This window comes from Anser anser (assembly GCF_964211835.1).
Source record: "Anser anser genome assembly, chromosome: 1".
Taxonomy (NCBI): Eukaryota; Metazoa; Chordata; class Aves; order Anseriformes; family Anatidae; genus Anser; species Anser anser.
The window spans coordinates 45,868,024-45,883,454 of NC_139720.1; the positions used below are offsets into that span (position 1 = coordinate 45,868,024).

Sequence of the window (15,431 nt, forward strand, 5' to 3'; positions counted from 1 at the left end):
AGCTGTCAGGATTTGACCCATCACCTTCAGCAGAGATCACATCGTGATGAGAGGTAAGAAAATGTGAGGGCTTTAGGTGTGGCTTTGGGACTGATACTCTTACAGCAAGATTCGTGTGCCTGCCTGAACGTCAGTATCTTCCTCTGACTTTCCTCTAACCACTAGAGGTTACTGCTAAATGAAGGTGGTGTATTCTGAGAGGTGCCATCATGTAACACTGAACTGTATCACTTCTGGAAAAGGAAGGGCCACACCACACATTTCATTCTGAATATTTGTGAATATTAAATACAGTGTAGTAACGCTGCTGGTGCCTTGGAAGCAATCATGGTTGAGAGCATTCTAGAATAAGACAACCCCGATGCTCTATAAACTATAGAAAAAAAAGTGGTTAGTTTCCATGTTAATTTTCAGAACTTAGATTTAACACAATATTTTGACATTATTGTTGTTACTAGTGCCCATATTGTGCTGATGAAGTGAAAATTTGAAGAGAAATTCATGCTGGTCAGCATCCTTTGGTCAAATCCTCCATAAGATAGTGCTGTATCTCTTGCCCTACTCAGCAGGAGCAGAGATGAGTCAAAGATAAGTGTTACTGAAGATGACATACACCCCTTGATTTGCTTCAAATATTCAGAGGTATCCATTGCTTAGGGACCCCTGCTTTGAAACAGCAAGTTTTTTATTCAGTGATGTGTGGACCTTGGACAATTTCAACCTAAACTTACTGGGAGCTGTAAGCAATCAGCAACCCTTAAAACAAGGGTCAGACAAGTGTGCCTGGAAACAGGCAGTCTAGAATAGTGTACATTTTTAAAAATGCTGATTCTTGTCTTTAAGTGGTAAACAACATTGTTGCCCTTAAAATAAAAATTAAGAGCCTGCCTGTCAGACAAAAAAAACCAAAACAAAACAAAACAAAAAACAACCCACAATTTCCTCTTAGCAACACTGTCGATAAGAATGAAGCTGTGGACATGAAGCACATCTTTCTGTATGGCAGCTGATTTGCTAACTGCTGAGAAATAGATCTCAAAGCAGGGACTTCAGATCAGGAAAGAACAAACTGATCACAGTGACTAAAATCTGAGTTCCTGGTGTACTTCTTAATCATGGGACCTTATCCTTCTACTGGGCCAGGTTCATCTCAAGGAATGCCAGGGAATATAAAGGAGGTACACTTTTGACCCAGTCCATCTTTTCTGTGGCTAGAACACATTTTTAAAAGAATATGAATGTTTTGTAATGATCCATGATAACGTTTATGTTTTTCTCTAGCACTAGAAGCCCAGATAAGAGCAATTGAAGATTTGCTGTGTAAATGAAAACAAAACAAAACAAAACTAAGCATACAGACATAGAAAATAAGCCTGCAATTTTGTCCTTAATTCATATCCATTATTCCTAGGAAGTTCTGTAATATTACAGCTTGTCTCATACCAGAGGCATTTGTCATCCTTAAGTAAGAAGAAAACAGGAATAGAAATCCTGCAAAGGACACAAACTCACTAGTTGCATATTCTGGGTCTGATCCTTTTCTTGCTCAGGAGTAATTCCATTAAAATCAATAGAGTTATGCATCTATAAACCCTGCTAATTGAAAGAAGAATCAAGACCTCTCAGTTCATGGGTTTTGGTCAGTTTGAGTGGAAATCTTCATGCTATTTTAAATCTTCTGGTAACCAGCAGAGTAAAATAGATATTTTACAGAGAAAATTTCATAGCTCAACATGCAAATAATATTAAATAAATGATAAAAATAATCTGAATGATTATGTGAAATTAATTTGGTTGTCAGTGACATTTTATACAATTTCTTTATTTTCTCCACAGGCAAAAGCACTTACAGTCTGAATTGTTCTCTTATTAGATGTGATACTTATTTATAACCTGCATTTCCATAATTATGCACTATACAAGCAGAAAATTTACAGGTGCTGAACATACCAGATACGTCCAACAGACATGCACTTTCTGTGCTGCCTTACGTACCTGGATCTTCTTGACCTCCCATTGATTTCAATGAAATGTCCATTTAAAAAACAGCAGCGCACAAGTATGCAGGGGGCTCCAGCAGTGAAGGGGTTAAAGGGCCTAAGGATAGAATACCCCATGAAAACAGCTGCACTGCTACAGCTCACCTTAATTTCAAACCAATACTCTACTGAAATTGCAGGCATTAACAAGAAAGAACAATGACTATGGTATCTACGGCACTCCGTTTATACTTTCACAGGATGTGTGGTATCTTACAGATGAGCTTTCCATGTGCATTTCGGAGTTATTTTTACTTTAGCTTTACAGTAAAGTGTGAAGACAAAATACAGCTACACCTACCTGAAAGGCATTCTTACATTCATTAGTTCAGCATATTTGCCCAGGACCTCCCAAGGGGCATGCAGCTTCACAAAGATGATGTCACTGTTTGTTAGAGATGACTGCAAAAGAAGAAGAAAACAGCCACCACGGCTTACTTTTTCAGGCAAGAAAGAGAGAAATCACCGGCGGTGGTCAGTATTTAGTCTTGTCTTGTGTCACCCCTCCCATTTCCTGATTCTTCCTCAAGCACATGGAGCTCTATCTGGATTTTACCAACTTATTTTCCTTCTGGTTTCCTTCTGGTTTTCCCTGTGACTCCCGTCTGGCCTGTACACACATTCACTGACACTGTCTTCTTTCCTATGGGTTATATGTAGCGTATAGAGATTTTTATGCAGGATATTCACATCAGAATATCTAGTACTTTTTTAATAGTACTTTTCAAGAAAGCTACAGCAGGGTCAGCTGAAGCTGTATTTATTGAGAACACTGACAGTCAAATGTTAATACTGAAAGATGAATTTTTCAAATTCTAATGAAAATCAATGATATTCTCATAAATCTGCACTTAATAGAGCTTGCAACAACTAAACGGATCACATTAACAGGGACAACTACCACTGGCTGAATTCAAGGAATATCGAGGAAATGGGTGAAGGTGTACAGGTTATAAGAAAAGGAAAGTGTGAGGACTGAGAAACTAGGCAAGAAATTTGTTAGTTTAGAGATTAGTTAGGCTTTAGGGATGATATCCTAGTCTTTTATACATTGTAGTATATTAAATATTTCTCACATTAATTCTTAGCTATTACAACATACTGGGGGTTCTTAAATCTGGTGTCACTTATTTGGAAGCTGCAGTGACTATAAGGGTTGAAGGCTGACGTTTGTATTTTTGATGTCTTTTGATTCTTCCCTCCACTACTCTGATAGATGTAGAAATCATTGGAATTGTCATAGCATGTTCATATCCTTAAAGTAGCCAGAACATTATTACTAGTCTGTGAAGGGTGACAGGAATTAAAACTCCAGCAGTTAAGACACATATATATGACTTTTCTCAGCACAGACAAAAACAACAGACCAATACAAAACAAACCAATAACAACGAAACAGGAAAACAAAACAAAACAAAAGAGTCATTACAGAGATAACATTTTTTAAAACAAGTAGATTTTTTTGAATCCTCAAAAAAGGACACAGAAATTTTTGTTGCCAAATTATTATTAAGCTGCAAGAAAAAAATAGACGTAGTGCATAGTAGAACAAGTGAATTTCTGGTATTAAAAACTTCAGAAAAAATATCTTACTGTTCTATTGGTAACTTCCTGCAAAATATTTCAACAAGAAATGATAGAACAGCAAAAAAATGCCCTCAGGAGAGTTGCATCAGAGACAATGAATTCAGCTGTAATCTTTCCATTGACTTCTATGGATTCCAAATCAGATCCTTAATGATGTTTTTCTTTATAAGTACATTTTGCAAATTATCTTTAATTTGCCTACGAGACTTTAGCAAGTAGATACCACAAAAACAAGACTAAGTTCTGCTACTCTAAAATTTTACAGCAAACTACTCTCAATGATAAGGTTCAGAATATTCAGTGCAAAGAAGGCATTCTTAATAAAACAATTTCTTACAGGAATGTATTTTTAAAATTCTTGTTAAACACACTAGCAAGGCGTATTTAGTTTAATTGAAACCTGATCTTCAAAACCTAGAATCATAGAATCATGCAGGTTGGAAAAGATCTCTAAGATCACCTGGTCCAACCTTTAACCTAGTATAGACAAGTCGACTACTAAACATGATAGAATGTCTTGAATTAAAAGCACCACAGTCTGGCTTACAGATGTACAATATACAATGAGTTTCAGTCCTCAGTTTCATCCATCTACTATTTTTTACAAGCTGTAATTTTTCTCTCCTTCTTCCTGCTCACCTACTTCCTTTTTCAGTTGATCTGAAACAATCATATTATGTAATTCCTGAAAATACTGTATCAGTATTGAATAATCGCAAGTAGATGTTTTAGTAGCCCATACTTCAGTATCAGACATATTCCTTAATTCCCAACCTTTCCGGCTTCACTGACAAATCACTTCTAGCACTTTATCATTGCAGCTAATCTCAGAATACAGGTAGTGCCATAGGCACCTGTATAATAGACTTGCCCGACTAGCAAGATTATCTTTCTCTTATACCACTAAGTTTGTACAGGTACTGTGTTCCCAAAGAAAACAAATCTAACACAGATGTGCTTAAAAAGTAAGTACCATATTTCTCGGGTATCACTATGTAAGGAGTGGAAGAAACTAATGTCGGGGCCATTTACATAACTCCAAAAGTATAAACATCTTTGGCGAGTTACAGTCATCAGATAGGCCAAGGAAAATTTGTAAAGAAAGGGCAGGTTTTTCTTCTTCTGAAAACAGGCTTTCATGTCTAGAAACAGAGTGGTGTTAACTGCTGTTTAATTTAAGTCCTGGCCATCAAAGTCACATGTATTCCCACAAGCATTCTAGGTCCAAGACTTAAAAATATATATTCACTATTGACCTGACTCTTCTCTTTCTGAAGTTATCATTGTTAGTCTGAATGGAAGCAAAGTTATGCTGACATTGAACATCTCTTGAAAAGCCCACGTTTTGCAGTATTTGCAGGCTGTTTCTCAGGATCAAGGCTGGAGATTAGTGTCCTTTGTCAAATATACTCTTGAACACTCTCCTCCAACAACAAAGATATTTTTGTTCATTATCAATAATATTGTCAAGTCATTTTATGACAAAAACAACTGTAGGACTCACGTTTGGGTGAGTGTAATTGTTTATTTGCCTTGAGGCTACTAGGCAGACAACTGCAAATATCAATGCTCTAATTTATGTATGTACATCAACAGGGAAAAGATGTGAAAGGAAAACAAACCAGGATTTACCGTTAATGTGTTTTCCTTAACATAATTTAAGGAAACAAAATACTCAAGATTGGGACTCCTCCCACATTTTAGTCTTCCTTATCAAAGTAAAAGAAGAGGAAGAGATTTTGTAACAGACCCAGCAACCAGACTTAAATCTTACCTACATTAGGAAGACCCAGCAAGGCAACTTAAAAAGCCAGAATGGGAATAGTGCCATAATTACTGGCAAACAGCTTATTCTTGTTAGGAACAACATGCAGAAAAATCTAGAAAATAAGAGAAAATCAATGTCCTTCCCCTGATAACAGTCTTCTCTATATCAAGCTCCATATGATGTCTCAGTGCAGAGTATTAAATAGTAACTTCCATAAGTCCCACTTTTTGAAAATTACTCTGTTATGTTAATGGCACAGATTGATTTGCCATGTCAAGTGAATTAGGTGGAAAAAAACCAAACCCCACCAAATTATAGCTGATTAAATCATTCTTCCTCTGCAAAAACAAAGTAAATGTAAATTCACAAAGGTAATTCCATAGAACTGGACAAGCAGCAGTGATGTTCTGCCAATACTTTTCAAAAGTGCACACATTACCCCTAGGTAAGTACTTACATACTATTAATATATGTCCAGTTTGAGGGAAAATATTACACATTCAAATGCATTAACTTCTATGTTCATGGATCAAAGGAAAGTAGTAAATAATAGTGCCAATATCTTTCAAATACATCCTTTCAATCACAGCACAGGCTTGTTTGAAAAGTGGAATATACAGCTCACATTTAAACCAAGATTTTAAGAAGCTTTTGGCTTACAAGAAACCATAGGGCAAAGCAGTAAGGATGAAAATTAGATAAGAAAGAAAGAAAGAAAGAAAGAAAGAAAGAAAGAAAGAAAGAAAGAAAGAAAGAAAGAAAGAAAAAGGAAGTCCTAACTAATCAATAGAAAGCTGTTAATAAAATAATTTTTGCATAAAAGAACATGTATAAAATACAGAATGACTTGGTATAAGGAGACAGAGGTAAGTGATTACAATTTAATATGATTTTGATATGAAAATTTGATGATAGGGTAAAGCTTTATCTTTACTTAGCAAAATACTTCCAGAGGTTCAGCTTCACTGGAGTTAGTAATGCAAGCAGGTGGCTGGCTATTGCCAGCATTCAGGCAATGTGTCATCTAATCCAGCTCAGAGCAGGTGTCATTGTTACAGTGCTTAATTTCTGGCATCATCTGACAGAATCTCACTGCTGGAACAGAACAGAGTTAGTAACAAGGGGAAATGTTTGCAAATATCCTTTCATGTAGACAGAAGTGTGAGTGGAGAGGGAACTTAAAGAACAGGGTAGGTTACCTGAGTAGAAGCAAAATGCAAATATTATCTCATTGCTCAAGTTTACTGTGCAACAATGAGCTTAGAGTCTGCAAGAAAGAAATACAAATTGCTTAGAGTTAAGAAACAGTGTGAGAAAGGATGCCTTTAATCCTATCTCATGTCATCTGCATTCACTTAGAGTGGAGAGTGTGAATGTCCCAGTAACGTAACATAGATGTAGTAAATCTACCATGGAAACAATATTCTGACTTGGACTCCACTTCCTAGAGAAAGGATTAAAAATACCTGCAGCATGACCATCTTAATGGAAGAGGTTGAACTGTCTGTGAGGCAATGATAAAACATTTCTTGATAATCCCATTAGTAAATACTGAGTACAGGTTTGACGTGTGTGGATAAGATTCCTGTGACAAAATAGCTAATCACATGGATTTCATCTGACAGTTGATGGGATGCATCTTTTAATTCTTCTGGACTGGAAGATAGTACAAACATGTGAAATTATTTGCAGGGTTAAAAATTCAAATAGGTGAAACGTCTGAGTAGAAGAATATATTTTTACTTATGTACATGTTATTTCATATTGACTCTTTATGAGTGATCAGTTATACACTGCCATTTTAGATTAAAAATGTTAATATTTTATATAGTGATAGTTGAGATCATCAAACCTTTTGATTGTATTACGGACCAAGAAAGGTCCCTTAAGTACAATATTTTACTTTTAGCACCACAGGCTGTGAAAAATATATCGTAAAACTGAATTACGTTTTATCAGGCACTTCCACAGTGATTTATCCCAAGTGTAAAATAAAAAACCAATATTTTCACAATATAGATATATGTCGTATTAATCATTTTTTGAAGTTTAAAATGCTTACATTTAATGAATTGTCTATTAAATATTCATATTTTCTTTTAGAGGCTTGTTGGAGAAACATTGCTTTGACACAGAAAAGGCAATTTATTTTTTGTCAAACAGTTAATTTCACAAACTTAACAATCAGTCAAACACACAAAATGTGCAGGCAGGCTTATTATAGTTTTTGCATACAAATAACCTAGAGGAACTGAACAAGATGCTTATCACATAATCATAGAATAAATGAGGTTGGAAGGGACCTCTGGAGGTCATCTAGTCAAAACCCTGCTCAAGGCAGGGACAGCCACAACCACAACTGTGGTTGAATATCTCCATGGGTGGACACCTCACAACCTCTCTGGGCATCACAGCCACTCTGGGTGTAAGGACCATTACTGGCCTTCCACATGGTTGCAGAAGTGTTTGCAGCAGCACAGGTTCTGAGCACCTGCTCATGCTCCAGCAAGATGAAGGCATTTGTTTTTTCAACTTCCTTTTCAGGCTCTCTTAGTTCACACATTCAAGGAAGATAAGAATTACTTATATGACTGCCAACCAGGACACCAAAGTCTTTTTGGTGTCAATGCTTTCTCTGTAGTTCTCAATTGCAGTCTGTACACCTTTGTATTTGCCAGTGTAGTGCAAAATTCTTTCTCAAGAGAGATGCCAGTGAACTTAGCAAGACCACAGCTGAGGAAGATCCTAGTCCAGATTACACTGTTAGGAGAGAGGCTTTAGTGCAGACCACATGCCATAATGTAGCCCCAAGTTACTCAGGTCAGCTGCACACTCACAAAGTGATATGATATTCCTCACATCGAGGGAGTAGCAGAGTCAGTGCATGCACCTGGTTGTGCAGGGCACACGTGCTCTGAGACTGCTGCCTGCCTCTGCTCTGCAAGAAAGGGGAAGTCTCAGAAGACCACTCTGACAGTTCCTTCTCAGACGTAACACAGGTCCCCATTCTGCCAGACAAAGGAAAAGCACCAAACAAAACACATGATCCAGTTAAATGAAGGGGAATGATGCCCATGAAGAACATGAATAATTACCAGTTATAGTTGTCCGTAAACTCTGAGAGTTTGGGCAGCTTAGATGCTTGTTCCCCCAACCTATATCCCAGTTTTCTGTGCTTTATCTTACTGCTAGTATTATTAGAACTGGGAAGAGTTTGAGGAACCGTCTTTTGATAAGTCATTTTGCATTGTTTAACTCAATGATGCAAAACTATTCTGTCTGGCTCATTTGTGGGCAGACACTGAGTGAACCACTTTCCCATTCCTCTCTGCCATTATGCAAATAGTTAGAATATCCTTTAATAAGATGGCTATAGTGAATTTCTGAGCAACTGCACTCTGTAGTCTTACTAAAGGTACTCAAGTTATCTGATACAATGACAGGGTGTAAACAACAATTTTACAAGGGAAGTTGTTTTGGAAACTTGCAAAAGCATATCGCAGAACAGCTGACTCTCCAGATACAACACCATTACTACATGAAAGGAAAGTGCTTTCCAAAGCAAAATATGATGGTGAGAATAGGCTTGATTACTGCTGTTCAGCTCCCAGTTCAGATTACTGCACTTAGGTAGATTTACCTTTTTTTCCAAGTCCCAAACCATGCTCAGACTGTGCAAGACTTCCTACCAAAAAATAAAAATACATATAAAACAACAAGAATTAAAGGCTAATCCATCCTAATATTCTGGCTTCACCACATCACAGTTTCATGTTGATCATGAAAATGAAATTTTACAGTCTAGTGCAGAGAGGAAGTTCCTAATAATTGATAGTCTACATGATTTTTCATCTGTCTCTGCTCCTCTAGGTTCATAGTAGTTTGACTTCCATATTTAATTAAATCATCTGAAGTTAAAAATGCATACATTGGAAACAGAAGAAAAATAAAAGTTTCTTAAGAAAACATAGCATAATTAGAACTTAACTGGAGACAGAAGATGAAATTGAAATATGTAATAGGATCTCTAAACCTAGAAGGGAGTATACTGGATCCTTTGTGCATTTCTGTACAAATCCCTTCATTTGCTGGATGTACTTTAAATGAAACAGGGTAAATATGTGATAAGGACAAATTATGATTTTTCTCTGTTCTAATTTGTCATAGTAAGGCAACATCCCTTCATGGCACAAGGTACTGACAAGGCAGACACCTAAACAATAGCTCCAGTTCTAAACAATTATTGCCATTCGTAATATGCCTGTTGGCATAAGGTGCTTGATGAAAACACCTCCCGTATGACACAGAAAAGCAAAGCAGCACCATATGGAGCCCAGTATTTTAATGGTTTGGCTAAATGGGATAGAGGACAAGGATGATTTGCTCTCCTAGTTCAGAGCTCTTACATGAAGATATAGCAAGAGGTGTAGAAAACAAACAAGTCTTTTTTTTTTTTTTTTTTTGCCTGAAGGCCAACATCATCATCAAATGAGGTAATGTTAGTTTTGATCTGCTTGCATATGTTTCAATGTGATGAAACTAACCCTAAAATTGTTTGCTGAATAATGCTGAAATTTAAGATCCTTAACGATACACAGTTATTACGATAACACAGTGAAACTAAGTCTTCAAGTAATACATACACTGGCAAAGAATCCCCCCTCCAAATTCTCTTCCTCCATCGAAACCACTATAAAAATATCTTTGCTTAATAGACAGTATCATCTTTTTCTACAGATGAAGAAATATTCATTCTGTTTAAGAAGTCTTCAGCTAGCAAAAGGCAGACTGTTCAGATTAGGAAAGTGCAAACATCTTTGTTATCTATTGAGATCTTTTTTATCTATTGAGAGAATTAACATTATGTGTAAAGTTTTCTAGAATCTTTTATTTTGCCCACTTTACATAGAGGGGCTGTGTCACTAAGGGCTGCAGCAGAGAAATCACAGCCCAAAGGTGGAACAGAAGACATCAAAGTGCTTTTTATCTCTGTAGTACTATTTGGATACTTTTATTCAGAGTAGAACTTTGGAGTAGAATTGAAATTACCACCTATCATACCTCTAAAACTAATAGATTTGGTATACTTACAGCAATCTGTTTTATTCTCTTGTATGGGGAAGTGTAAAAATGCAAATTGAAAAGGAAACTAAGATAAAATCCCACTTCAATTAATAATCCCAGTCTTTCTATACACTTTGTAAATGCAATATAATTAGACTTTTTCTTCTATAGCAAAGATTTCCTGACTGAAAAATTACAATTCCATTAGATTAGATCTCTGAAAAGAGTCAATATGACTCATACACCAAGGGCCCTGTAACTTATAATTCAATCATTTTGTTGAAAGGAATTTGTTTAAAACCAAAGCTGGGCTTAATGAATATTGGAAAATATATTTTAAAAATGGGGGAAAATTCCATTAGTGCTACAGTAGTAGACAATGGGAAGAAATTATCCAAACTACAGAAAACTTTCTCAATATATCACCACTTAAGGAATTATAATTGTTAATACACTGCAGGCTGTCCTTCCACATATTTAAAATACAGAAATTTTAGTATGTCCAAGAAATGCAGTGTAGAAATGTTGTATTTTGAACCATTTTTGATTCAACTTTATAGAGACACTATACTTCTGCTGTAGAAACACCTATACCCTCAGGCATGATAACTTCCACACATGACAATATAGTAGTGAATTTGTTAAGAAAGAAATGGTATTAAAATTGTATGGCAGATACTTTTCTCTGTTCTTGTTAGTAGTTACTGAAAGGTGTATGACTGAATTGTTATCATCTCAGTAATAAAACTGATGAATTTCTTTCCTAAAATAATCTCCTTGCCCTACTCTCCACAATTGCCATATTGCTTTTCAAAGAAAAATAAAATAATAAAACAAAACAACAAACAAAAGTGATTTCTGCAGTGTAACATTTTAAAGCAGCTTCTCTCCCACCTTTCTGTCTTACACACACACAACTGACAAATGTTTCCCACTGATATATTTGTTTCCTCTTGCAGAATCCCATCTCTCTGTCTTGCTTGTCTCCTCCTCATCAGTCTGTGTCACTTTTCTCTCACCAGGTTCCTTAACACCACCACAGAAGGCTACTTCTCCTGCCGATCACTCTCTGACTGCACCATAACTCTAACAGATGTACGAAGGAGGCAGTTCCAACATCAGACCTCTTCTAATTACATAATTACAACCTCCAGAGTGTAATAAATTATTATTATTATTATTATTTTTTGAGCTGGAGGAAAATTGTATTAAATGAACTTATGTAAAATTTCACAGACTACCAAGATATGGACTAATTAAAGAAGGATCAGAGAAGGACAATAAGAATAATCATGAGTTTTGGGAAACTTGACCTAGAGGAAAAAATGTAAAGAACTGGGATGATTCAAAATACAGAAGAAAATGCTAAGCACATAACAGTATGTTTATTTATTTATTTATTTATTTATTTTTATTTATAAAATATGTAACAAGTAGTTGTGACTAGGAAGAGAATGAACTGCTCTCCACCTTCTGAATGAGGCAAGAAATAACAGGATTAAATTGTAGCAAATAAGATTTAGGTCAGATACAGAAAAAAAAAAAAATCAGGCTGAACAGTGCTGAAACATTAGAGTGATTTGTAAGGGAAGGCTTCTGACGTTAAGGCAGAGGTTAGACAAACTCTTGGCAGTGTGTCACTGTCCTGCCCTTGGAGCTGTGGGAGCCCTCCAGTCTCCTCTACTGCAATTTGCTAGAGGATCAAGTAGTTTTTAAAACATTATAAAATCAAACCTCTCTTATTTGGCATTGTTCATCTTCATTCTGCCCTGGAAGATGTGATAATACAAGGTCAATGAAACAGAGTATGTCATCACAAGAAATAATACACTAGGAAACATGAACGTAGCATGAACCAAGTACTAGGAAAAAAAAGAAAAGGCAATTCAGAGAGCAAATAGTGGTTAAATTTCCTTTTCAAAGCCACAGATCTGAAAGGGAGGTTCTATGCTCAGCACAACTACCTCTTGGATTTAGCTGTGCCAAAAAGCTGTGAAGCCCTGAAGTGTTGTTAGGGCTGAGTTAATAAGTAGGATTTCCATTGGCAAGGGAAACAAAGAATTTTGTAAATGGAGTCAGAACAATAAAGAGCAGTGCTGGGGACTGAGACATCACTGGTATATTTGGTATAAATCCCTGACATTCCTACCAGGAACAGGATGTAGAAGAAATGTGGGAATGTTTGAAAGAGGATGAGAGATTCAGCCTTGGGAAAAAGGCAGGGCTAAGAAGCAAACTCAGAGCACTCCACAGGACAAGCCAGTGCTGGGAGACCCAGAGTGGGAGAAGCAGGACAAAAAGAATTCCTTAGTTCCCCTGGTGTGGCTGAAACAATGGCTCAAGCAGGAAGACCTTTAAGTGTTAAGTATGAGCTAAAAGTATTGTTTGCCATATTTTCTGCTTAAGTTCCAGTACCTAATCCTTTGCTAAAGTAGGATGTGTTTGCTATTTTTATTATTATTATTTGGTATTTTTAGTAACCTCAGGTGAATCTGAAAAGACCAAGGCATAGCACCTTCCCAAAGGCAACAGATGCAACTAAAATGGGTCCACATGTCCCATCTAGTACCAGTCTGGGATTTCCAAGAGTTGGGATGTGGGGCTGGAAGGATCATAGGGTGCTTGTGAGTGTTAAATGTGGGGAAAAAATCCTATATCATGCTCCCATGGGGCTGTTAACATAATATGTCCTGGAAAGACGGCAGAAGTAAAGAGAACTCTTGACTCTGGAGAAATTAAAACTGTCACCCATCCACCCCATTGTTTTGCTTTCACCATTCTAAAATGTAATTTTTGAACATTATTTGTCTGCAGTACTTTCTGTGGAATACAGCATTATTTTACTTACAATCAAAATGAATTTCTGAGATCTCCAGGTTCTGTAGGCATCAAGATCAAAGTTAAGAGGTTAAGGGCATTAGAAAGATATCATTTTATAAGCTTCAAGATCAAAATTAAGAGGTTAAGGTCATTAGAAGCATATCTTCCCTTTGTTAAAGACATCCACTTGACTGAGAACAATTCAATTTACAAGAGGCTGGGACCTCAAGAGTAACACAATGTAACAGATCAGTGCTTTTGGATATTACCTGGATATAGCTTGTTGACAGTGCTCTAGGGCTTTATGGACAGTTAGTGAGAATGTTTTTTCCAGCCTTCAGAGAGGTGTATATGCACTTTTTAGAAAATACAAATTCTAAGTATTCAAGAAAACCTGAAACATATTCATGCTTCCATTGCAAGTTTTTAGGATGTGAATGTGACAATCTCTGAACATGGAATGAGAGATGGATGTGCAAGTAGTTCATTCACTTCCAAGTATACTCCGATGAGATCTGTACCAAACTGTAGGTCTGGCACTGTACCTCAGACTACTTATCTAATTGTACTTTCCTGTAGTCACAGGAAATAAAATGGCAGTGCAGTGAACCTGACTACAAAGGCTGCTGTCAGTTCTTTTCTGCACCAGGGTTCTAGTCAGGGCTTTAGAAAATCTGTTTTTTTTTATATTAAACAGTATCTGATGGAAAATGTCCTTACAGGTAATCTATGAAATAAATTCAGAATAAAATCAGTAAATAAATATTTTTGCTAGGTATACATAGTTAGTCCTACAGGAACCTTTCAGTGATCAGCTGTGATGACATTTAAGAGAACTGCATTTTATTTCAACACAGAACTGAACAAATTATATGAAAATGAAGAAAATTGAACACTATTTTTAAAAATGTGTAGTTAAACACATGAAAAACTTCAATTTGATTTAACTTCAAAAGTCATAGTCCACATGAAATAACATGTTTTCATGTGTTTCTGGATTATATAAGCACTTTTAAACATTCTGTTGTCTTTTTCCCCCCATTTTCTCTTTCACAAAGCTAAATCTTTCTAATCAACTATCATGGCATCAAACTATCAAACACCTAATTTTAAAAATTCAAAAAAGTTTTCACATTTTTTTTTCTCAGCTAAAACTGGTTGCCCCCTGATTTTACTACTAACAGATTTGTCTTTACAGTGGGGCTGTCCTACCTGCATCACATTATAGTGTATTGCTGTAAAGAAACATCAACTTCTTTAGCTCATGTCCAGGAGAAGAATGCAATCCCAGCCTGGGGCATCACTCCTGAGTTTTAACGCTGTGATATTACATATCCAGTGATGTGCAGTGTTATGGTTATATATGTTTCATCTCTGGTTTTGCTAGTGATTTCTTGGGTAAGCGGATGTTTTCTCTGTGCAGTTTTTCTTCAGCACTGAAATGGGAATGACACTTTCTTCCCCACAGTAGTTATGTGTAGACCCTGAATAGATGTTCTGTAAGTGCTTTGAGGGCCATCTTGCAAACAGTAGATTTGGAAATGGACTTTCATTCCCTCTCTCCTTCACTATCTTCAGTTATGTCATACTTCATATATATATAAGATTTGTCTTAAGATGGTAAGGGCTTGTGCAGTATTTCTAAATGTATTTTATACCCAGATTTTTTATATGGGAGCTGTACAGTGAGAAGATGTCTTTTCTTACTTGTCTGCCCTGATTTAATGAAGATATACCTCCATATCTTGACACTAGCTTCTTAATGCTTAATAACCATTATCTTTTTCCCCCTCTGCTCCAAAACTCCAATATGTTCATCTTCCCCATATCATTTTCACTTTGTGCCTTTTGGCTGGTGTAATGCATTAGAAACACACATGGATTCTGTTTCCTTTTGCAACATGGACAAAAAAAGTCCAATATTTAAATGTAAATTGACATAGAAAGCACTCATCAGTTCACAGTCAAAAAAACATAGAATAGGAGATGTCAAAGACTGGAAAATCTGTAGAAGCATAGTTTGGGGGGATGGGTGTAGAATTGAATGTTACAGTTGTCTCACAATTCTGTTTGCTGTTTGTTTTACACTCTACCAGTATGGGGGTGACCCTACAATCCATAGATCTACTCATGTAAAGCTGCAGATATCACCT

The 15,431-nt window shown here is 36.3% G+C and overlaps 1 protein-coding gene across 3 annotated transcripts in view; it reads right to left on the bottom strand.

Annotated features, from left to right (window-relative positions):
* The window catches only part of ANO4 (anoctamin 4), a 220,395-nt gene that overhangs the window by 69,507 nt on the left and 135,457 nt on the right, over nt 1-15,431 (bottom strand). For 2 of the 3 annotated variants that reach the window (XM_083821204.1, XM_083821206.1), the window contains 2 exons: nt 2,341-2,441; nt 1,996-2,097 (listed from right to left, as the gene is read on the bottom strand). In XM_083821204.1, the coding sequence (XP_083677330.1) occupies nt 1,996-2,097; nt 2,341-2,441 (203 nt within the window). The remainder of the gene's footprint in view (nt 1-1,995; nt 2,098-2,340; nt 2,442-15,431) is intronic. The other variant, XM_083821205.1, reaches the window with a different exon arrangement.